At 36.5% G+C, this 25191-nt stretch overlaps 2 protein-coding genes, 2 long non-coding RNA genes and 3 pseudogenes across 5 annotated transcripts; 4 read left to right on the forward strand and 3 right to left on the reverse strand.

The window, feature by feature from the left end:
- Positions 1-1387: 1387 nt before the first annotated feature.
- On the reverse strand, positions 1388-5141 carry LOC147522729 (uncharacterized). Its single transcript, XR_015214404.1, has 4 exons — positions 4271-5141; positions 1745-1801; positions 1538-1664; positions 1388-1467 (listed from the first exon to the last, which is right to left on the reverse strand). It is a non-coding gene; the product is annotated as an uncharacterized LOC147522729 (long non-coding RNA).
- Positions 2007-2830, reverse strand: LOC147522730 (uncharacterized; annotated as a pseudogene).
- A 216-nt stretch (positions 5142-5357) lies between the features above and the next one.
- On the forward strand, positions 5358-6994 carry LOC147522731 (phosphopantothenoylcysteine decarboxylase HAL3a-like; annotated as a pseudogene). The gene is made up of 2 exons (XR_015214396.1): positions 5358-5704; positions 6506-6994. The product of XR_015214396.1 is annotated as a phosphopantothenoylcysteine decarboxylase HAL3a-like (transcript).
- A 270-nt stretch (positions 6995-7264) lies between these two features.
- Positions 7265-11582, forward strand: LOC147522732 (ARM repeat superfamily protein). The gene is made up of 2 exons (XM_086594948.1): positions 7265-8677; positions 11109-11582. The coding sequence occupies exons 1-2, from the start codon at positions 7406-7408 to the stop codon at positions 11169-11171; spliced, it is 1335 nt and encodes a 444-aa protein (XP_086451074.1). The 5' UTR covers positions 7265-7405; the 3' UTR covers positions 11172-11582.
- On the forward strand, positions 11374-15744 carry LOC147522733 (uncharacterized; annotated as a pseudogene).
- Positions 15745-18533: 2789 nt separating this feature from the next.
- On the reverse strand, positions 18534-21705 carry LOC147522734 (uncharacterized). The gene is made up of 3 exons (XR_015214434.1): positions 21562-21705; positions 19041-19106; positions 18534-18753 (listed from the first exon to the last, which is right to left on the reverse strand). It is a non-coding gene; the product is annotated as an uncharacterized LOC147522734 (long non-coding RNA).
- Positions 21706-21833: 128 nt separating this feature from the next.
- On the forward strand, positions 21834-24937 carry LOC147522735 (ER membrane protein, putative (DUF962)). The gene is made up of 4 exons (XM_086594958.1): positions 21834-22344; positions 24324-24386; positions 24498-24569; positions 24655-24937. Exons 1-4 carry the CDS (start codon positions 22009-22011, stop codon positions 24769-24771), a joined length of 588 nt encoding a protein of 195 aa, XP_086451084.1. The 5' UTR covers positions 21834-22008; the 3' UTR covers positions 24772-24937.
- Positions 24938-25191: the final 254 nt, after the last annotated feature.

Raw genomic sequence — 25191 nt, forward strand, 5'->3', positions numbered from 1 at the left:
TGATTTGGCATAAATACTTCCCTAGCCATTTACCACCCATCTTAGAAATCTCCGCCTTGTACAAACCATTACGTCCTCATTCTGTGATTAATACCCCTTCCGACATATCGGCCGCAACATCTCTCAAACTCAGAACAACCTTGTCTCCACCACTGCAAATCTCCTTCGTCTACTGTCACTGCCCATAATCACCTGTCTCATTTTGCGTGTTAAAGTTGAAGTTCCAGGAAAAGAAAAGAAAAGAAAAGAATAATGGAGGCCAAGCAGTACGAGAGCATGCATAGACGTAGAAAAAGAATTAAGTAGAAAAAGAATATTTGCATGCGACATCTCAATAGGCGAACTGACCATGGTGTATCCAATAGAAAAAAGGAACATCTCAGAAAAGAGAACCAGAATATGTAGCAACGACCAAACAGATAAACACCGTGTCCATAGACACATTTTGCTACTGTCATATCCTTTTTCAACAGCATTAAAACTTGTGTTAATTGGTTTTTTTTAGAGCCATTCTTGAGGTTTTCGGTCATGTTTTTCTTGTTAATCTCTACCAAGCTCAGACTTAAGTTTTTTTTTCCCTTTGGCAAGGGTTTTGGGCCTCAATCATAACCACACTATTACCCCTGATAACCTGCAGGAAAGTTCACCAAAAAATTAACTCAATAGAAAATTGACAGTATAGAATCATCTTAAACTAAAGGAAATACCGAATTTCGACTTACAACAATGCCTATGTCATTTTTATCATTTCCATTCATCTTAAGGGTGTTCTCCAACACCAGATTCATAAACTGGTCGAATCCACGAAGAGTACCTACAACCAGACGATTTGCGTCCAGCTTGACTGCAAGACATTTTACATAGTAATACAATTAAGGTTATCATTGTTTTGCTGCACAATTTTACATAAAACCGGTAAATAAAGGATCATGCTACTATTAGATTTGCAAATGAAGCAAATATGAGAACCTTGATTCTCTCCACTTCTTCCCTTTTAAGCTCACTTTCTGCCATGAGGTGGACTAATCCATGCAAGATCTTTGGCCCTAATTTCAATTTTGGTTCCACACAAAGTTCGAGTTGTCTCTTTTTTCGGAGGAAGCCTTTACGCCAATTCTCGAGAAAGTTTAGAATAGATTCATGAGAACTTAAAATCTTTTTAAACTTCCACTTATTTCTAGCTTGCCATATAACATTCAACATAGCAATGAAGTAAGTAACCAATTGATGCCTATAGAAAACTTCTCATTAAGCTCTCCATTATCACTGGCAGCATTATCATTGTGGTGGTACTTCACCTCGCCACGAAAGCAAGCGGATGTTGATAATATCTTTGAGATCACGGTTCAAATAAGTCAATACTGGACTTCAAGACTTTCAAAGAATAATTTTTGTGATGGATGAGGGCTTATCCTTAGTTGATTCAGATGATCCCAATGTTGATTAAAAGAGCATCTTTAATCTCATCTGACACAGCGGGTACCAGCTTAGTCACATGTGTAGTGACAAATTGATAAGTTAAACACAAACAGAATACCTTCTACTACCAAATAATGAGTGGCGCGAATTGTAGTTACCTCCTTTCCATCTTGACCAACTTCCTTAATCTCGCGAGTAAGTGAGTTTAAAATGGGGTCAGGATCATTCACGATTAACCTGAATGCCTGGTTAAACAATAACACTTAAACCAAATTGCAATTCAGTCAACAACATGACTTTAAGGTGAGCATGGTCCAAGAAATACCTCATATGCATGTCCATATTTTCGGTATAGAGGCCAACCAATACTGATATAGAGATCCTGCCGGAAGAAAATACCATCATATTATTAAGTAAACTAATAGATAACAACCAATAACTACACTAAACAATTAATTCTATAAACTAAATCAACAATTCATAGATTGAGGCTTCCAAATTGAACAAACTTCAACAATTCATAGGGGCTTTTATCCATTGCAGCCACGATGAACCGTGCCTCGCATCAACTGGCTTTGGGCTTTCATTTACCGCAAAAGATGAGGACTTAAAGGAGGCGTAGAGAACTCATCCAATGGCTGCAACTCTTCAAACTTCGTAAATGTGACCAACACCCTGATAGTAGGAACCACCGGAATAACAACCTTAACAGGAAAAGTTCCTGGTGGAAGATTTGTAGTAAGAAGTTCTCTTAGACGACGGATTGCCTTGACCTTGTTTGTGAGAAAATCAAGCAAAGGAAGGAGTTCTTCTGTCTGAAGCGAGAAATTGGGTGAAAGCCAGAGAATAGGTCTCAATCCTTTTTTGTACTCGCTCTCACAATGACTTTCCTTGCGCCGATGACTACTTTCAGAACTCAAAGATGGTTTTCTTGCATCCCTTCCTCTACGGAGTTCATCCCCCTTCTCAGCAATATCTACTGAGTGCCTACCAAGTCTGTTTCTGGGAGGCGAATCCCCAAGGAGATCACTGACCTTCTCCTCCACACAAAGCGAACTTCTAGGAGGAAGCAACTTTTTTTGTGTCTCGGGCTTGGCTTCCCGTTTTCTCCATCCACCAAATCAACCTTTCTTCTCCTGCTTAGCCTCACTGCTGCTACAGCTCTGTGCGTCTTCGATATATATATATATATATATATCTTTGCTCATAGCAACTATGCCGATGAGCAATAAACCCATCAAAAATCCCAATCTCTGGCACCAACTCTGAAGAATCTATCTTAAGGGCAACCTCCAATTGACTCTTCTCATCCTCTGTCAACAGATCACCATAATCACTCTGGAGTCTCATTTTCATTGCAAGACGAGAAAAATTCATAGTCTGTCATAGCTACCCATCTAGACTTGATGCTCACAACCACGCTCGCGATATCATAAACTTTAGCTTTCCTTTGCCCAAACCATTTCCGTCTTTTCTTGCCTTCTCCAAGTTAAGTGTGGTAAAAGCATCGCCTGCGTGGTCCGAGACATTGCAGTGACTCATTGTTGAACCTCTGCATTTGTACCTTGTGTGAGATTATGCAAAGTGAACCAAGGAAACGAGGCTGAAAGATGAAGAATATGAAGAGCAGACAATAAACATACCCAATCGATGAAGAGCAGATAAAGAAAGTTGATGTCTCAAAGAAAGCATCGTTGGTGCCAGCGCAAACAAATTGGAAACCAAACTTGTTCCCTAAACACAATTTAAAAGTAAATTAAAAAAATAATAATCTAACCTCTTCCATGTGGAGAGGGATTTTCAAGATGAAGAAGAGATGTTGCTGAATATGAATTTTTTCTTGGGGAAAGTATCGAAACGGTTGGTTAACTGAAAACTTGGGGCAACAGATTAGAAGACCATACCTTTCTGTTCGAGTTGGGAAGTTGGGTAAAAAAGTATTGAATGATAAAGGCACTATTCTGTGACTGGAACGAAAAAAAAAATAGAGAAGGAAAAAGTAAGAAATAGAACAATACGAAAATTGTAGACAAATTTGAAGAAATAAACAAAATTCCTACCTATGCGCTTTAGAGTAGATTTCAATTCATAAATTCAATCAGCAGAGGAATGAAAAATTTGTTTTGAGTGGAATGACAGAGTTCTTTTTGACTTAAATTGGGGAGGGAGTGAACTTAACGGGCTTTAATTGGGATTGGGAATATCAAGAATGGAGAAGACAAACACGGTTTAATTTGCTTTTAATTGGGAAACCGCAAAACGGTGTTTTTGTTTTATGAAGACGTTGAGTTGTATAGTCCGATTTATGGGAATACGGGAGCTAATGCCTAATTTACCCTTCGAATATGAACTATAGAAAATTTCGTGGGTGAAACTTTCAGGTACCCTTTTAATTTAAAAGATTGGATTAAAATCGAGAATAGACGGACTAATAAACGGGCTAGTTTTCCCATTATATATAAGATAAGAAGATATTCTAAGATGAAGATTTGAATTATACAATTATACCTAATAGTCACACAACTTAAACAGATAAACTATTCAAAACAGAAGCTGAATAAACTAAAACATTTTTTAGCACTACTATTCATTGACCAAATATTGATATACACTTCCCATATGAGGCCATATCTGATATGGTAAACAACTAATCTAACTAAAGCTGATTTCAAGTGTGTCTATAAACAAAATATTAAAACAGATGTAGGTATAAACTACAATACAAGCATAGCATGCCAAATAAGTACAAACTCAAATAGCTTAAGTCAAGTCTAGATCACAGCAATAGACACCTTCATATAATTAAATTACTTCAAGATTGAACAAGAAAGATAAGTAACTGGAACTTTACTTGATATTTACTCCATTGAAATTGAATCTAGTAACATTTCTGCTGACCCATTGCTTAGCTCTTTTGTAGCTTGTCATCGACACAAGTCGATCGCTCGAATGGCTACCATTACTTCAATCCCACTTCCAGCCAATGCACTCATTGTATTTTGAGCAGCATCAAATAGTTTCACTTTGTTAATACCATTAGCTTGTAACATCTGAACTACAGTCTTAGGTGGTAACTGATGTGTGGCCATAGTTCCCCAATTTACACCAATACATTCAACAAGACCAGCACTCAATAGTCTGTATATTTAACCTCAAGTGTAATGAACACCAAGAAGAAAAACTAAAAGAGGCTTTTATTTGATTCTTATTTGGAGTGAGAAAGAGAGGAATAATAGTGTGACTAGGAAAGTAACTTTCCATAAAGAAGTGGCACCAAAAAGATAGGGAGCAAGAAAAGCAAATGAGCTGAAATCTTATTATAAAGAATAGATAAAAAATAAAAATCTCACCTTTTTGAGAAGATAAGTTGTAACTAACTCCAAGAACAATCAGACAACACTGAAACTAGCTCAAATATTAATTTCAAAACACATAGGATAGTGTGAAAAATGTAAAAGAAGACAACTATAAGAAGATTTTTATTAGAGAACCAAACGATGCGGTAGAGAATAATAACTTTTTATTCGCGCCATTGTTACGACCCTCCTCTATTCACTCAATCACTCATCATCTTCTTTTTATAGTGCTGACCTATGGGCCTCATAGGCCTAAATAAGGCCATAACAGAAAGGGCTTTTCTTTCTTTCTCATTACTCAAAATATAGATAACCACTAACCAGTTCCCACTTCCCACTACACAACCCGAATACAAGACGCTACTTAAAAAGGTGAGATCCATTTCTTTATATTAATCAGTGATATTTCATTTCGTAAAAAAAAAATTTTATCTATTATTTTAAAGCCGAAATTTGTTGTTGTAATCAATGTGTTGTTGAGTAATTGTCTGAAACTGTTGAAGATTTTTAATATTCAGTTGAAATTTAATCCTATAGAAAAGTAATAAAGATTGGGTCTAAACTTGGATATTATTAGGTTATATGGCATATTCAGAGGCAGTTAAGTTGGAAAAAGAGCAGACAGAGAATGTTACAAAGCACCGAGAAAACCTCGTATTCTGCTAGCAGCTAGTGGAAGTGTAGCTGCTATTAAGTTTGGGAATTTGTGCCATAGTTTTTCTGAATGGGCACAAGTTAAAGCCGTTGCCACGTCGTCTTCTCTACATTTCATTGACAAAACATCTCTTCCTAGGGATGTTGTTCTTTACACTGATGAGGATGAATGGTCCAGTTGGAAGAAAATTGGAGATAGTGTGCTTCATATTGAGCTTCGTAAATGGGCTGATGTCATGGTCATTGCACCGCTTTCTACAAATACTCTTGCCAAGGTACTGTCTCTCTTACATAGTAGATGGTAAATTTAATTTAGGGAACTAATTGGTTAAATGGTAATGGAAACTGCGGAAGCTAGCTAGGTCGGGGGAGGATATAGAAAGGTTAGATTGGTAACAATGCACTAGTGACAATAACTTCCGTTGGAATCCCGACATCTGTCAATTGGATGAAAAGACTGTCTTTTAAAATTGTGAATTTTGTAGGTATAAGAACCTTAAGGTCTTTGTAGTCTGATTAAATATCAATCTTTCTTTAGTTCAACTCTAATGATTTTGGATTGTAAGGTGATGTAATACGTATTCCTACCTAATGTCTAGATTTTGTTTTTATCTTATGTACATGTGATTTGTTGATTTTGAGATTTGATAATGAAGTCATAGAATCAACTATAAGAGGAATCTGGAAGATGGTGTTGTTTGATAGAACAATAGGTGTTACAGTGGCAAGTTAGAAGTTTCGTAGAGTGTACGGAATTACTGATTTCAGTTTCACCTTCGACGAGTTGATTGTTGAACTCTGAAATGACATCACCTCGAATATTATTGAAAATGAAGGGAGGCAAAAAGGAGTGTGATTCTTAATGGCAGTACCAAGCTATAAACTGAACTGGATAAGTTGAAGTAACTTTCACAATAACAAAGAAGATAAAAAGGAAAATAAAGGATAATGAAGATGTTACATTTCTTTTGAAGTTTATTTCTCCAGTGGCCTTTGCATTATATAAATGATCTTCTTGCTCGAGTTTCCTTTAGGTTTCTTTCTGACTTTGTCTTTGATATTGTGTTCTCATCTAGATTGCTGGGGGATTGTGTGATAACCTTCTGACATGCATTGTTCGAGCATGGGACTTTGATAAGCCACTCTTCGTTGCCCCTGCTATGAACACGTTTATGTGGAGCAATCCTTTTACTGCACGCCATCTTGATTCAATTAGTGGACTAGGTATTACTCTAATACCTCCCATCACAAAGACATTGGCTTGTGGAGACTATGGAAATGGTGCAATGGCTGAACCATCTCAAATCTTCTCTACCGTGATGCTTTCAATCAAGTCTCCAGCCCAGTTTGTTGGTAATGGGAACGGTCTTTAGTAGCCTAATAATTAGTAATGTAGTATCACTTGTTGGCCTTGTGGCAGCATAATCACAAATGATTTTAGTGTTCTATACTTACAAGAGCTGTTGTGTAGCAAAAGTTGCATTACAGATTTCATTATCGGGCTCCAAGTCCCTGTTTCATTTCTCAATGTAACGTTAATATGTTTTAAAACATTATCTTATTTATTCCTGAGACTCCAATTATCTTGTTATTTGAATTTGACTACATTAGGCAATAAGACACCCTAAAAAGGGATTTACAGTTTGAAGTAATGACTGTGTTCTGGGGAGACAGATGAGCATGGAGATAATTTTCAGGTCCTTCCAAAAATTGCATTCAAGTTTTGGCATACACACAAGTTGTAAGTTGTAAACAGCACATTTGGGCCGTGCTTGAGTATTGAGATGACTAGCTGGGCCTTTAACGTTGAAATGGGAACCCTTTGTAAACACGGAACATACACGTCCTATCCACTCTCACTTTTTCACTCTCAGCTCACTAGCTGTCTACTCCCTTCCTCCCCATTAATAAATCCCAATCAAATTTTCTCACAATCCATTCCAAATCCATCATTTTTTTTCTCATCAAAACAAGCAATGGTATCCATAGAACAGCCCCAACCCCAAACACAAACACAAACACAAACACCCAGTTCACCAACATCATCATCATCCAAACTACACAGATCCCGAGGTAGATCCATGCGTACAATCCGCTCCAACATCTTTTCCACCAATGACTACTACTCCTACTCATTTCCTAATAATAATAATTCCGCCACCTCAATTTCAGAAAACTTGACAGACTCAATAATAGACTTCCGCTTAGCCGAACTGGCTGCAGCCCTGAACAACAACAAACCCATAATGCAGTCGTGTTTAGATTCCGAGTTTTTCGATATTTCTAGCGATTTCTCGGCATGTAGTAGCGATATTTCGGGTGAGTTACAACGTTTAGCTTGTCTTCCATCACCTGAAAATGAAAATGATATACGGGAGGAAGTCTCATTATTGGATATTGAACCTGGGTTTCCTTATTCATCTGAAATTTTCGATGAATCGGCTATAAAGATATGTGTGGAAGGACTAGAATCTCAATCATTGGATGTAAAACGCTCCGCCGCAGCGAAACTACGGTTTCTAGCTAAGAATCGGGCGGAGAATCGCGTTGTTATAGGTGAGTCTGGTGCTATTCTGGGCTTAATACCATTGTTAAGGAGTAATGACCCGTGGACGCAAGAACATGCGGTCACCGCTTTGTTTAATTTATCTTTGAATGAAGGAAATAAGGTTTTGATTACTAATGCTGCTGCTATTAAGCCACTTGTGTATGTTTTGAAAACTGGGACGGAAGTGTCCAAGCAGAATGCTGCTTGTGCGCTTCTTAGTTTGTCGCTGATTGAAGATAATAAGATTTCCATTGGTGTTTGTGGGGCGATTCCGCCTTTGGTTTCCTTGATTTTACTTGGGTCCAATCGTGGGAAGAAAGATGCACTTACTACACTTTATAAGCTGTGTACAATTAGGCAGAATAAAGAGAGGGCTATAAGAGCTGGTGGTGTCAAACCGTTAGTTGATTTGATTTCGGAGCAGGGGAGTGGATTGTCGGAGAAGGCTATGGTGGTTTTGAGTAGCTTGGCTTGTATTCGAGAGGGGAAAGTATCCATTGTGGATGAAGGTGGTATTCCGGTTCTGGTTGATGCTATCGAAAGAGAAGATGGGTCACTGAAAGGGAAGGAGTTTGCTGTATTGACACTTCTACAACTATGCACTCACAATGTTGGGAACAGAGCATTGCTGGTAAGGGAAGGTGGTATTCCTCCACTTGTCTCGTTGTCTCAGTCGGGAACAAATCGAGCTAAGCACAAGGTACTATCACTAACTTTTACCGAGTTTTTGCTATGAATAATTATGGTTTAGCTTGTTGCTATGAATAATTGGATATAAGCTTCATGGCCTGTGGTCAGTGCAGCCATTTACACTAAAATGTATACAAGTTCTTGTCCTTGTGATTTATAGATAGTTCTAAAACGTTAATAGACATGATATCTGTAGTTAAACGTTATTATATAGACATTTAAAGGAAAATGGTATATAGTATGTAAATTGTTCTTCCAAATGTGTGAATATTTATAGCTTCTTAAAGTGATAGTTTTTGAAAATTTTAGGCAGTAATACGATTGCATATCAATAAGTATTTTCAAAAAACAAATAGAAACACTGGTTACGACCATAAAGTAACGATAAGCTTCAACTGCATTTCTGAAGACAATGGAATGGCTTTTGTTTATAGTATGGAAGCGAAGTAGAAATAGGACTGGAGAAGGTGGTTAATCCTTACTGTAGACATACAGTTGCATAAAATGGTAGCTTGTTACAATCTATTAAAATGGTTTTGTTATTGGAGGAACTTAAGTTGGAGCTTTAAATTCAGTATAGAGGTATATATGCAAAGCACAATCTGCACAAAGTTTTTGGCATTATGCTCTTTTGTGGTTAACGAAATATGAAAAGGAGATCCATGATGTCCATATTTAGATGTCCGAGATATGAACTTCAACCAATGTGATTTTCTAGAGTTGTATAGTCTACATGCTCCACTAGTCTCTAGTTGTATACTCTAGAGTTCTTGCACTGATTCCATTGTGCCAATTTAACGAGGAAGAATCCCATGGACTAGATCTCACGTTTGGCCATTAGATAAACTTGAAGTTTGAAAGGCCTGTCTCATTAATCATTTCTTCATTTCTTTGGTCAATCTTGCACACTTTTATATGGTAATGAAATTCTCATTCTTAATGTTGTTATCTCTGGCATGATAGGTTATTTCCTGTAGCTAAACCATCTAAAAAACTCAGGCTATTAACTTTTAATTTCTATCAGCTTTAGGGGCTTTAAGAAATACTAAGTGTATTCAAAATGTTTTGGCGGAAGCATAACGGTGCGTCTAGTTGGGTTTGCGAAGGGTGTCAAACCTGTTAATTATTTTAAATGCGAAGTGAGTTTTGTCCCCGTCTTTTTGGAGGAATAATAATGTTGTAAGTTTCTCAGGAGAAAGAAGTTAAACTATTTTCTTTCCCCTCGATAAGTAACTATTGTATTAAGGAAAAAGTAGGTTTTACATATGGTAAGCAAAGGAAAAAATAGAAGAAAGAATAGGCAGTCTATGTGGCGCTACGGTAGGCTCCGTAGTGTAACAAATCTCACCTTTACAGATCTTTGAATCTAAAGTAGGTCATATGGGGCTCCTCTACTTTATGTAGGAGTGGAGGCCTTCCAACATGGTTTACACACATATTAGGTCCCAAGGTGACTCCCTGGTTAGCTAACCAGTCGGCAGAGAAGTTGACCTCTCTCCATGTAGATGTTATCACTGCATGGTCGAGTGATATACATGTAGAAGTTTACACACATACTAATATACATCTTTGAGGCTTGAATTTGTCGATTAGATCTCTGGGTTACGTGCATTGGGCTAGAGCAGACTTTTAATTGAGCAAGTTGTCTTGGATCAGCGTTTTTGGATCCACCATTTCTGGGTGAAAGTTCCTAGTCCTGATTCTGAGCACTTCAACAGTGAATGTGATAAAGATGTGGTAAAAATGTACTGGTGTAAGACACTTTCTTAGATTATGTCATTCTAGTATATATCGGCTTTAAGTTTTCAGGTTATCTAGAGCTAGGTGATCCCCAAGCCGGTAGTACATTCATCTGTCAGTGAATGTGCCTTGCATGTAGGGCTGTCGGTTTGGGTCAGATTCTGGAAAATCCGAAACTGAACCGATAAGATAATTGGGTACCTGAAACCGAACCGAACTGATAAGATATATTTACAAACCGAAACTGAACCGAAAACTATAAAATCAATTAAATCCTAAATCAAATCAATTAATTTTAGACACACAATTGATAAAACCTATACAAAATTAATCATAAATATTACTAAAATGCCATCTTATCGGTTCGGTGGAGGGCAAACTAAATTTCCAAAACCCAAACCGTTTTTTATCTGTTTGGTTCGGTTATTGGGTTATCGAAACCCATTGACAGCCCTACTTGCATGTATACGTCCACATAATATATCTTCTGCATGTATTATAGTGTTCTTATTTCCTAAATGGGCAGTATTCTCAATGTTATCACATGTGCCTGTATGATAACTAATACATACACTTGAACATTTACCATGCATTTGTTTGACTGGTGTCTTTGTCACGTCTAGCTAATGTGCATATGTTAATTGTCCCTGGTTGCACAACTTAATTGAAAGTTTGACATTCCTTTTTGGTTCTTGTGACAGGCTGAGACCCTACTTAAGTATTTGAGAGAACCAAGACAAGAGGCTTCTTCTTCAAGTCCCTAAATGGTTTACATTGTATCATACTGTGTTGTCTGTAGATAGTGCTTTGTAATAGTACTTGATTTGTAGTTTTGTACAGTGTGGTTGAGAAAAATTGAGAGAAAACAAGAAAGTTTCTTTCAAGTAGATGATAGTTGACCTTGAACAGTATCTTGCAAGATTGAAAGAGTTTTTGGATGTTTGAAGTGGTGCTGGCTATACAGTGATGAGAGCATTTGGCTATGATTGTGTTTCTGGTTTGAGTGATCCAAATGTTATTGAACACCATCCTTGATTTAGTGATTTCCTGTTGTCTTCTTTTCAGATTGTCCTTGAACACCATCCTTGAAACGTGGAGTGTACTGTTGTCTTCTTTTCAGATTGCCCTGGTTTGTTTCATTTTGGATGTGAATGGGAACAAACATGAGTTCTTTAGCTTCTTGATTTCTTTGTGATAAAGGCTGTTATCGATTTTTTGCATTCTCACTTGTGGGATCTAAACATATTCCATTAGACAACTTTGTTACAGCGTTTAATATACGTCACGGAGTGTGCAGTCCAAGTATCTGAAAGCAAAGAGTTCTATTGAGATATGATTCTCCAAGCGCTTGGCATTGTAAGCAAAGCAGCAAACCACTTGTAAAATCACTTCAAGGTGTATTCAAGGTGTAGGCCTTGTGATTGCAGAAACCAATCCCAGTTCAGATAAAATGTCAAATTGTTCCTATGAGATAATCCCCTCTCAGCCATTTGCTTGGTATTAATTAGCCAAAGAACACTGTTAATTATTTTAAATCTTAACAGTCAGATGTACTCCTTGGACATTTTACTTGGAATGCACATTTTAGAGAAAAATTAACACAGTTGACTGCGTTATCCTTGAATACCCTTTAACTACCTGTTAATCTAGTCGAACTTCCGTGTCTTTTTTCTTCTTCTACATTATTTCTGATTGAAATCTGCAGAGTGTTCCATTTGCTTCATTTCATTAAGCTTTCTGGAAGAATCTCTAAGGGAAGAGTTGGTTTATTTGATCTAGAGAAGCATTTTGCCTTTTATTTATGGGGCTTATCATAGCAACCCCATGAACATATACATTCATATGCTATGTGTTTGGCCAACTGTATTCTCAACTCTAGTCCTTCTGTACTTCACGCCATCTTTCTTTCACAGTGATATATCTTATTTGGAAATCACATGGTTTTGAATCTTGGTTTCTTTGCTACTTTGATCTATTCCTTGTTTTATATTGCTTTGGATAAGAAAGCAGGTTCCTTGGCAGCTCTTCTTTGTTTTCTGTGTTGGGCTGGTGGAAGTTTGGTTGCAACTTGCAAGTCAACTTGGGTATTCCCTTGCTTGGAAAGTGAGTGGATATTCTTCACTTTAGCGTTCTTTTCATATATCATGAATGTGCTTTGATTATTTTTTTTTTCCTGGTGCTGTAGTTAGTTATCCCACTTATCTGTTTGCTCTGTTGTTGTGTTCTGTGTATAACAACTTGGGCCAGTTGTAGACTTGTAGGTTGTAGCGCTTCTTTTGCCTCTGTGAAAAGTCACTTGTTTCTTGTCTTTGCCTTTCCTGGACGGATCAAATTTTTTGTTCAGAGTCATATGAAGATTAGCAATATCAATTAGTAGATAATTGTTTCTTACGAAATTAAAATATTAGTAACACTGATGAGTGTTGTGCACTAGTGCGTCTTCATTTGTGCGAGGATTATTTTTCAATTCAATGTGGATAGATATATGTACGTCCTAAACTCAGTACTGTATGTTTCTAAGTCTAGGCTACGGCACATTGACAATGCAGCCTTGGACTATAGTTTCAATTCTGCAACTTGAGGCATACACCTCAATACACTAACCCTTGTGCTTCGAGGTGGAATCTAAGAGACACGGAGTACTTTGAGGCTATATTATTAACCTCCATGATACTTATCTCTGTGTATAGAGTTTGGAGTATGGTTGCGACTGGCTGATTGCAACTACTTTATATCTAGGTAGTTTTGGCAGCTCAGCTAGTCTCCTGGACTGGACAGTTCATAGCTAGGCCATGGAGTCTTTGAGGTAAGTGATTGACTGTGTTTTTCTTTATATACTGAATCATTCCCTTAAAGCTTATCTGTTTCTGATGCGGACATCAGTATGGTCAAACCCATGGGTTGTGAGCCTACTAGTTTAGTTATTCTATTTTAGTTGTTGACACATGTCGTGTTACTATTGGTTTATAGTTTTTAGGATTAATATAAATAATGGGCTTGTAATTAGGATTGAGAGAGAATTGTGTTATTAAGAATATTTCAGAGGGAAATAAAGATTTGTTTTAATTTTAGTTGTTTTGTTTAATTCAAGAGTAGATTTGATAAACTGAAACTTCCACCAGTTTAATCTATATCATTTGGTATCGGAGCACGAATCGTTCTTGAGTAAAATCCAATTTTCCATTTTCTTATTTGTTTTAATTTTTTGTGTTAATGTTCATGAGACACTGTTCATCGGGAACACTATTCATGCGTTATTGTTCATCCGAAAATTAATTTTCTGTCTTTGTCTTCTTTCAAGATCAAAATTTTAATTTTTATGCCGTATACCAAGAAACCAGAGATAGAACACCTAGAAAAAAATTATCAGGGTTTGAATGCCAAGTTTGAAGTTATGCAAGAAACCTTGAATGCACTTCTAGCCGCCCAACAACAAAATTCTAGGGTTTCTCCAGAAGTTAGTTTACCTTTTCAGCAGTCGTCACAGGTTCCACCATTAATGGCGCCTTCTCAGAGTTTTCAGACACCACCAGTTTCTATGCCATTCGGCTATTATCCAGATCTCTATCAACAGCAGATGATGTCTCAAGGTTATTCTCCTTATTATCAGTCTTGGAACCCTAGTCAATATCATTATGTTCCTCTTTATGCGCCAAACCCGAATCTAGGATATGCGCCTCAATCATTTGTCCACAACAAGAGGTTTCTCATCTTCAGACTGCTCCAACGCCGCAGGGTCTTGAAGTGGTGGGTGCACCACTACAGTACTCTCGCCTCCTACCTTGGTCACTACTACTACACCAGCAGACACTACAGTAATTCAAGCACCCACAGATACTGTCTTGCTAGAACAGGTTGCAGACCAGTACCAACCACTGCGTCCTTTTGATATTCGGTCTGGTCACTCCATTCCTCACCTAGATCTTACTGATACAGCTGCAACAACAGACCAGAAACGAGTTGAACAATGGCTCCAGCATGACCATCCAGTCGAGGTTCCTCCATTAGTTCGTGAACCTTTTAATCACGTTGTGTCATGTTTTGAGCGTGATAACAAACGAAATTAGCAGGTTCATCACCTTCCATTGCAACAAAGACGTCATGCTGACTAGATCTATGAAGGTCTTGTTCATCCAACTTAGCAAGCACAATGTGGTGGTTATATTGATAATTTTCTAACCAATTTTGAGAAGGTTTTTGCTCGCAGCCACAAAACACTTCAATGCATACTTCATGACTTTCAGTATTCATTGTGTTTCAAGAAAGGAGTACTAGCAGCATTGTGGTATCATGTTATTTGTTTGAGCCGATATTTGGGCAAGATTTGAGGTCGAATTCCTCAGAACCTCGGGAGGGTGACGTATACAAGTTTGAAGAGGTTTTTATGTCAACAAGCTTGTGGACAAGCTTCTTCAACATGGGGAGAGTGATGCGGACATCAGTATGGTCAAGCCCATGGGTTGTGAGCCCACTAGTTTAGTTATTCTATTTTAGTTGTTGACACGTGTCGTGTTACTATTGGTTTATAGTTTTTAGGATTAGTATAAATAATGGGTTTGTAATTAGGGTATAGGGAGAGTTATGTTATTAAGAATATTTCAGAGAGAAATAAAGATTTGTTTTAGTTTTAGTTGTTTTGTTTAATTCAAGAGTAGATTTAATAAACTGAAGCTTCCGCCAGTTTAATCTACATCAGTTTCACTCTATAAATCTTCATAAACGTGCTCCTGCCCTTTTGGACAACCTTATGGAAGCCATTGTAATGGGTCCATTTTTCGTTTTATTAGTGGTAATTATGTGTAGTGAGTTCATGTTTATGGTTTATCTAGTTAAAGAGAGGCTTACATGCTGCAGTTTTGGTTCATTCAGATGTTGTGTGGTTATGAACCCACCCTACCCGGGTATCCATACTACGGTGCAAGCGAAAATAGATGCTGAAGTAAAATAGTTTCATGACAGAAAGCGGAGGAAAATTTTGTAGTTAAATAAAAGTCAACAAAAGCCAAAATATTATTAGTCAAAGAAATACTAAAAATTTATATAAAACTTGATTCAAAATCCTGATTCTGGTATTTATTAGCCTAAAACCCGTTGACTTTATGAATTACGTCTAAAGCCCACCCGGTTTTAAAAGTGCGAAATAAAGGTTTCATTTTCAGTAAGTCACGAGAAAAAACCAACCGTACCATATTTGTTTTTTCAAAATGCCGTATATACCCTTTTACAGTATTTCTTATTCATTTTTTCAAAATCCCAAAATTGAACACATTAAACTTCAATTCCAATAACAGAAACGAAAGAAGAAGAAGAAAAGAGTATGAAAAGAGTGTCATCCAATTAGACGAAGAAGTAAAAGGAGACTTTAAAAAATTAGAAGACTTGTTTTTCAAAAAAATTGGTCATTCCATTCCTTTAAAACCTCAACATTTCACTTTTGATCTTCAAAACCCACCAACACATCCATTAGCAGTATCAGAAAACCCTCCAGTTCTATTTCTCGTTCATTCTCAAGGTAAAACTTTTTATTTATTGTGAATTAGGGTTTTTTCTTATTAATTGAATTGCAATTTTCTAGGGTTTTATGTGGCAAGAACTAAGGATGTTATCGAAGGGGCGAAAGAGAAAAAGGATTGTTGTATTGAGGAGATGAGTGTTGTTGATGTACAAATTAGTAGAGTTCATATTGTAGTTGTGTCTAGAAATTGTTTGACATTGGCGGCTTGTGTTGGTGCGAAGATTTACTTCTTCGAGATTGAGTCATTTTTTAATAGGGTATAAGGTTGTTGAAACTTTGAATTTGTTGTTGTTGTTTTGGATTTTGTGGTAATTATTTTCCTATATTTGTAACATATTTTAGATTGGAAAATTGGGCAAATGCATACTTTCGCGGTGCTAGATACAGTGAGATGTGCTCGACACTAGTTGAATGTTTCAATGCATGGATCACTAAGGAGTGTTTCCTATCTATTACTCCAATGCTTTTTGGAATTATGGAAAATTAAGATTATGGAAATGAGTTGGAACAGATTGGAGGAGTCTATGAAATGGAATTCCATTTTATGTCCAAAAATGGAGATAATATTGGCTAGCAAGGTTGAAGTTGCAAGGACTTTGAGGGTGGTTAGATCCAATGAAAATCAGTTTCTAGTTCATAGCGACGTTATTCAATCATTCAGACTTGGGATATTTTTCTCGGCAATGACTTACATGATAGTGGAGTTTTTCAAAGTTCAGGGGGTGCGACCGCCCCCACACGCACCCCCTTAGTTCCATCTATGCATTCAGTTGATTTGATGAATAGAACATGTACTTGTAACTATTGGCGTATCGATAATTTCCTTTGCATATATGTTATCACCTGTATTGGTAGTAAATGTGATGAAGGATATACAATGATTGTGTTTAGGCAATGTTATGGCTACATTAATGAAGGATATACGGTGATCGCGTTTAGGCAATGTTACTCACATTCTATCAAGCCGGTTCGAATGGTTCTATGCCAAGACGTATGCTTGATTCTTCTGTGGTTTATCCGTGTAGTCCGAAGATTGATCGATCCTGGTAGACCCAAAAAGAAAATAATTGAAAGCACCGATGTGATTCGTTAGTCTGTGATCAGTTTTGATGTTCTCGGCAAACCATATTTTTTTTGTTATCTTAATTGAGATTTTTAAGTTTGGTCTTCTGACATTTGTTAATGAGAAATTGATACTCATTGTATACTTTTATTGAATGTTGATACTCATTTGAGACTATTCGCTAGTCGGTTTGTTTTATTTTTCATTTGTTATAATGGAATTTCATAGTCTGTGAAATGATTCATGTTGCAGTCGTCATTGACAGTGCAACATTTATGTTGTAGTCGTAATTGAGAGTGCAACATCCATGTTGCAGTCGTAATTGGCAGTGCAATATTCATGTTGCAGAGTGCAACATGAATATTGCAGTCATAATTGACAATGCAACATTTATGTTGCTGTAGGAGTTAAGAGTGCAACATCCATGTTGTAGTCGTAATTTACAGTACAACATTCATGTTCCAGAGTGCAACATGAATATTGCAGTCATAATTGACAATGCAACATTCATGTTGATGTAGGAGTTGAGAGTGCAACATCCATGTTGCAATCGTCATTGAAAGTGCAACATTATTCATGTTGCAGTCGTAATTGACAGTGCAACATTCACGTTGCTATAGAAGTTGAGAGTGCAACATCCATATTGCAGTCATCATTGACAGTGCAATATTCATGTTGCAGTCGTAATTGACAGTGCAACATTCATGTTGCTGTAGGAGTTGAAAGTGCAACATCTATCCATGTTGCAGTGGGATATTGCATAAGAACCATGCGTGAGACTTACTTTGTTTGAACCCATCTCTTTTAGAGGAGACTTCTCCTTTTAAACTGACTATTTTTTGTCTTTGGAATCATGCTAAACCCATTTGTTGGAAACTTGGAATTTAGGAAGCAACTGGCTGAGGTATTCAACATGAACAAACATAGGATATTAGCATTTAAGAACAAGCCGCCACCAGCTGCTTGTGACCGTCGATAATTGTAAACGTCGACAATTGGAAAATTCTTTTAAAAACATGGATGTTGCACAATTGTAAGCAGACAATACACCTGATAAACGATATTACAAAAATAATGTTATATACACATATAAAAGAATCTTGGTGGATTTGCACCACCATCCTTTTGGGATTGTTCTCCCAAGTGCTCTACCTTTTTGAGCTAAAGATCCATTCTTTTTATGTTAACTTCATCACAACAATACTTAGAGTACATTTGAATCAAAAGTAATAGGTGCACTTTCTATTGTGTATATATAGCCATTAAGTTCTTTAACATTAAATTCGTATATGACTGACTTCACATAATCTCAATTATTTGATGTCAATGTAACAGTGCAATATCCATCTTGCAGTAGAGGTGACAGTGTAACTGTCATGACCCGAATTTTTAAACAATTACAAAGTGAATATTTGAAATATAAATCTCTCAAATATCACTATGTTCAATTGTCTAAAACTCAGGCTATAACGGGGTCGATACAACACATACAAACACCGAAACTCATATCATATAAGAATCAACTTAAAAAATAAATAATCCCAATATTTATCCGCCATCACTTTATTAATAGGGCTATCTTCCGTCCAAACAAACATCAATCAAAACTCTAAGAATAGAAAGTCCTCATTACCATATTCTCATGTCATACTAAATGTGTAAACTACGTTATTACATCATTCCAAAAAGAATCAGACCTAATAAAAGACCTAACGGACTACTCCAGGGAAGAATCCAAAGCAAACGCCGTGGTTCCACTGCCTTCCACCTATGTTCCCAAGAACACACCCACGTTGCCAAAACGTACAAAACAAACATGGGTCAGCAACAATGGAATTTGCTGGTATGAGTAGACTAACAACATAAAGACATTTCCCCAAATCTTAATTTTCAAAACAAACACTTTTCATGTTCCCATAATTAACCATTCTCAGCTTGGAAGACATGTGGTTCCATCTTTTCAACCAACATAGTTTCTTCTCAAGCAAGATTTCCATTCTAATAACTCATTATAATAACTTATGATAATAACTCATTAATTGAATTAACTCTTACCGATAACCGCTACTGTATAAGGGTATGACAATGTCCCTGCACAAAATATCAGTAAGCCCTACCCTCCTGCAAAATAAAAGTTAGAAATTCTTAATATACCTATTTAGCTAATTTATATGTATTCAAACACTAGTCCAAGCAACCCGCACAATCAAATCAATTTCTCTTATTAATTATTCGATTACTTTTTATACACCTACCCTTTAGTACCTACTTCACAATTTGCACTCCACGCATTTGCCAAATCACACATTCCTGTGTGCCTCTATTCCACCGAGTACCACTATATCATAGCCATCTCTAGGCTTTCATACACATATTTCACAGCCTCTTTGGGCATAAAAACCCAGGTCATTATTCATGACACATTCAATGAATATCTTAGGTCATTTCCACCATATTCAAGGAATACCTATCATATCACTAACAGGTCATTCATGGCACATTCAATGAATACCCGGGTCATTCATGACACAGTTAATGAATACTTATTTATAATGCTAACGGGCCATTTATGACACATTCAATAAATGTCCACCTATCACATGCCATCACCAGTCATAAAATCTCATTTCCAAAACTTGAGGCGTAGAGAGTTCTAAAAGGGTGTGGTAAATTTATTGAGAACATTATTGAACTTTATTGCATATATTCTTCTAGAGTAAGGAGGAGTATCTTGTTTCGTGTATTATTGTTTACGCGTTATTAATTATATCGATGTCTAAGTGTCATAGCGTCGTATATCATAAAAGAAATATAGTAAGAATGAAATTTCACATAGTAGTTAATACACGTATATATAAAAAAAGTCTTAGCCTAAAGCCAAGCACGCTAATAGCCCTAAACCTATCCTAATAGACCTAATTTTAGCCAAGTCAAATGTCAAACTTGGTCAACTAGTCAAAGTATTGACTGGTCAATAATAGTCAACCTGCCAAGGATCAACAACAGTCAACTAGTTCTAAACTCATTTAACTAAAAACCCAAAGACTAATGCCCAAAAGTCTTGAGCCTTTTCCAAGCCCAACTTAAATAACTTAAGCCCACATGTCTTATTTCGTCCCAAGCCCAACTTAAATAACTTAAGCCCATATGTCTTATTTCGTCCCAAGCCCAAGCCCAACTAAAAGAAACAGAATCGTTGGTCTCCTTCTTCCTTACCAGCTCACCTCCACCGAATCCACCACCACAACGTGACCACCAAACACCATGAAATGGTCGTTTTTGTTCCCCCTCAAAAACCCAACCTATTAGTATAATCAAAACTCAAATCCCTCACTGCTCCAAAATCGCTTTTGACGCCATTAACAAACCTTGAGAGCTTCAACAACACCTATATAAACAACCAACATCTACCCATCATCCTCCAACAAAAACCCAACAATATGTTATAGTCAAAACTTGAATCCCCACACTTACCCAAAATCGAGTTCGACACCATTACTGCCTACCCAAAGCTTACACCATACCCAAACCACAAAACGAAAAAAAAAAAAAACAACCAAATGACATAATCAACAACCCATATAGTCATCCCAACTATTCAACAGTCCAACAAAACATCTACACTCAAAATATCAACCATTAACAATTTAGAACCATTAGCATGAAAAAAAAGCAGTACATAAACCATACCAATTAAATAAATATTCGACAGTAGGAACAACAATATGTATTCCAAATTCGGCCGCATATAGAGTGAGCATATAGAATGAGCAGAAGAATAAATGAGCATAAAAACTTATATCTTTGTCAATAAACATAAAAACAGACGTAAGAATGCATGTTCAATGAAAGATGTATTATCTATTCACTCGTGATACGCTCTTGCCATCAGCTATCTGTCAGTAGATTTCCAGCAATAATCCTCCATTCTCCTTTATGTGTAAAACTTTTTTTTTTCTTCTCTGTGTAAAATTCCTTCTGTGAAAAAAAAAACTCTCCGTGTGAACTCCTCTGTGTATTCCTTTTTTGTTTTAAAACCCCCGAAAAATAGGGATGAAGGTTTATCTCTGTACCTACAGGTTTCCTATCCTTAACTAATATTTACCCTATTTTTGTTTTATCTATTCTTATTATTCTTATTATTATTATTATGGTATTAGGAAAAATATAAAAAAAAAATGGGGTGTTATAGTAACATCTATGTTATAGTAGTAGTTGACATTGCAACATTCATGTTGCAGTGGGAGTTGACAATAGTTATTCAAGAAGAATTGGTATGGCAACATCCATGTTTGTAGTAAGATTCGTGATCTGGCAACATCCATATCAAGTAGGAGTTGACAGTGGTTGTTGAAATGATAATTGACTGTACTATATCCATGTTGCAGTGATAATTGACAGTGCAACACCCATATTGTAGTGAGAGTTGACAGTTGAAAACAACATGTAAAATCAAACAACAAGCATCAACAATTAAGTTTCATGTTCATCTAAGCAAGAAACAAGTTCATTGAACCAAAGCACAAAATAAAACTAAAATTAAAGAGAGAGAGATATTTTAAATTTAGTTTCTCACCTTTGTAGTAGTTGGTTATCTTTTGTTTTGAGTAGATCTTGGTTTTTATTGCACAAAATCGGCACAATCGTCATTAATTTCGAATTTCTATGTTACACATTTCAAACTTTTAATTCAATTTGGAGAAAGGTTTTGTTTTTTTTTTTTTTTTTCAAACTATTTAGATTTGTGTTTGGAGAAGATGGGGTGAGAGACAAATTTGTAATATTATCAATAAATTGACCGATGGGCTTTTGATATAATTAGAAAAGTCTGTCTCTTTTATCCGAAATTAAATTGGAACATTGGGCGAAAAATTTAATAAACAAACCCGAAAGCGTGACAATCGAAACACGTTTACTCGAAAACACGATAAATACAACCAACTTTGACGAACAAACAAAAAGGTGATCATCATTAAATAACACGAACAAAAATCTTGTCACTCTTGAGAAAAAATAATTTGCAATGACAAAAACAGGTTTATTTGATCTAGAAAAACACTTTGCATTCTATGGAGCATATCACAGCAACCCAATAAACATATTCATACACATGTTATTTGTATGGCCTATTTTATTCACAACTCTTGTCCTTCTTTACTTCACACCATCTCTTTTCCCCCTTCCTCAAATTGGTGGAAACTTGGTTTTCAATCTTGGCTTCATTTTTACTTTGGTTTATTCCTTGTTTTACATTGCTTTGGATGTTAAAGCTGGTTCTTTAGCTGCTGCTCTTTGTTTTCTTTCTTGGGTTGGGGGAAGTTTGCTTGCTAATCATCTTGGCTATTCTCTTGCTTGGAAAGTAAGTTTCTTCTTCTCTACCTGCTTTTATTTATTTATGATTATAGTGTATATATTGTATAAGCAAGCCAATTGTTCATTAATTGCTATTTGAGTAGTTTAATATTAGTCACTGTGATTAAGTTTTCTGCTCCTTTTCCTTAGAGAATCGAAAATTATTTGTCCGGGAAGTCTGTACTAAATTCCAGGTCAAGAGAATAATCCTAATCTGAGCTATGCAGTTAAAGGTTCGTCTAGTTCTAGGCTTGCCCCTGTCGCGTCACGTTTGAGAATATTTTTCCACAATACTAGGTTATCAATTCTAGTATTACCTTCCTGCCGTGTACCATCTAGTTAAGATTCCTACTGTCTGTAGAGCTTTTTTGACGTATGGGGCTTATCATCTTTAAAATTCTAAATTTTGCATTCCGATGGCTGGCAAGCATCGAGTGAGTAGACTTTATGGTAAATGAGAAAGATACCAAGACCAGGAAAGTTGAGCCCGGTCATCTTAAGTTATAGTCAATCTACATGGTCAACATCCTAGTTGAAAACCAAGCTTCCTCTAATCCCCTTTATTAGGACGCTAAACAATAACAAACAACTCAGTCGTTAGGGTAAGATGATGCAAGTGAATTTCTTACCGCTATTTTCTCTTTTCAATAAAACACACCTTTATGTACGCAAGGATATCCTGGTATACGAACATCTTTGAGCTTTATGTATATGAAGATTCACAACAATTATGAAGGGGACACATGATGTTGCATTTTATGCACCTTGATGGTCTAGCCAAACACCTGTATAGCTCTTTTTGTGTTCTATCTAATTTACTCCCACTTAGACTCTCTATGACAAACCTATGCCCATTAGTACTAAAATTGCATATCACAGATTGTTTGTACATTGCGTGTAACCCCTTGGATCATACTGTGACGGAATGTTGTAGTATTTTACTTCCTTGTGTAAGTTGTGTTGCCACTACTTTACCTACATAACTGCATGCGCATATATATCTAATGGTAAAGCACATGGTATCTTCTAGATCTGTGTTTCCTGGACTGAGTTAATTATGTTTGATTTTTTCAAGAGCACAATGGGGTTTTCTATTTCTTTTTTCTTTTCTTTTTTTAATAATTATTAATTGAATTTGGTTCGAGTTTTAATCTTGGAGGTTTTTTATTCCTTCTTTTTAACATCCTATCAATTATAGAGATAGTCGTTTTATCCCCATTTCTCAAGATATGGATTTGGTGCAAGAAAGGAAACATGAAAAATAGAGAGGAATGCTTGAAGATTTTGAGAAGAGAGGTAGGAAGAGGTCCTCTTGAATTAGTTATAAATCTATACCGTACTGCAGAGAAGGAATTTGCTAGGATTGATATAGACGTGGGGAAACGGCTTGAAGGTAAATGTTTAAAGATAAGCATATGAAGTTGAAATGGACCTTAACAGAAAGCTAGATAACCTGGACAATATGCTTTTAGCGAATCTAGTTTGTATAGAAGGGAATTTCATAATGATGACTGCAGAGGGTATGAGATGACAACGAGGATCTGATGAACAGCATACGACTATACGAATCAGGAAAGATGGTCAGAAGATTTACTACAATGTTTACCACGTAAATTATGTTTTTCATCTTTGAGATGGAGAATTTCAAAGAGTGTCTCACGCAACATAATTTAAATATCAAAATGTCATTTCTTTCCAAAAATGGTTATAGGAAAAATAAGAACAAAAATGTGAACTTGTTCACCTCAGCAAATTATAATATACTTTTGAATTGAATTGAGCATGCATATGAGGCATGCGTAGACACAGATCAGGTCCTTCATGAGGTGCATTCACTTTTCAATTTTTCGAGCCGTAGTTTCCAAGTAGTATTTAATCTGCTTTCTGATGTTCGAAGTTAGGACCTACCATCACTTTTCATATGTTATGTTTCCCCATTTAGTTTAGATCTTGACATCACACTGATAGCACTTACTTTATACCCAGGTAGTTTTGGCAGCTCAAGTGTTCTGTTGGATTGGACAATTCATAGGCCATGGAGTATTTGAGGTTAGTAAAAATCTTTTTTGAAGGAAGCGATTCGCCGTTTATTTTCACGAAATTTGTATGTCATTATTTCAAGAGTTTGCCTTCATTCCAAACAAATCAATATTTCTGCAGAAACGTGCTCCAGCTCTTTTGGACAACCTCACCCAAGCCTTCGTAATGGCTCCATTTTTTGTTTTATTAGAGGTAATTATTTCTGATTCCAATTTTGACAATAACATTTTTAAACTGACACGAAAGGCTGACAAGTTGCAGTTGTTGGTTGCTTCAGGCTCTTCAGATGTTCTGCGGTTATGAACCATATCCAGGTTTCCATGCTAGGGTGAAAGCGAAAATAGACAGTGAGATTAAAGAATTCCGAGACAAAAAGCAGAAGAAGATATCATAGTCTGGCTATCCAAATGATAATCAAGTGTTACCAGCTATATCCGGTGACCGGCTGTCGGCCTTTGTACCAGTTCATGTTCAAGTCTAATATTACTGCACTTCTGTAAACTATGGAGTTGTACTTGTACCCACACACCTCAATGAAAAACAACTTTAAGTTAATGTTATTAACGTGCATCAAATTGCTGTCTCCCAATTAGGCACAGGGTTCACAATCAAACAGGGTGTACGTTGCTCTCACTGTAATGCAACCTTAATATCAGGAACCATTCAATCTCCAAGCACGTTTCATGGAGTTGCCAGGAGCTTTTTTAATAAGCTAACTTCATGTTGATTATGAAGTCCAAGCTTGAATGTATCCTACCTGAGCAGCCACTCTAGGCAGTCTAAAGTCTAAACAAAATATTGGCAAAGAGATCCA

The sequence above is a fragment of the Coptis chinensis genome, chromosome 1, assembly GCF_015680905.1.
Source record: "Coptis chinensis isolate HL-2020 chromosome 1, ASM1568090v1, whole genome shotgun sequence".
Taxonomy (NCBI): domain Eukaryota; kingdom Viridiplantae; phylum Streptophyta; class Magnoliopsida; order Ranunculales; family Ranunculaceae; genus Coptis; species Coptis chinensis.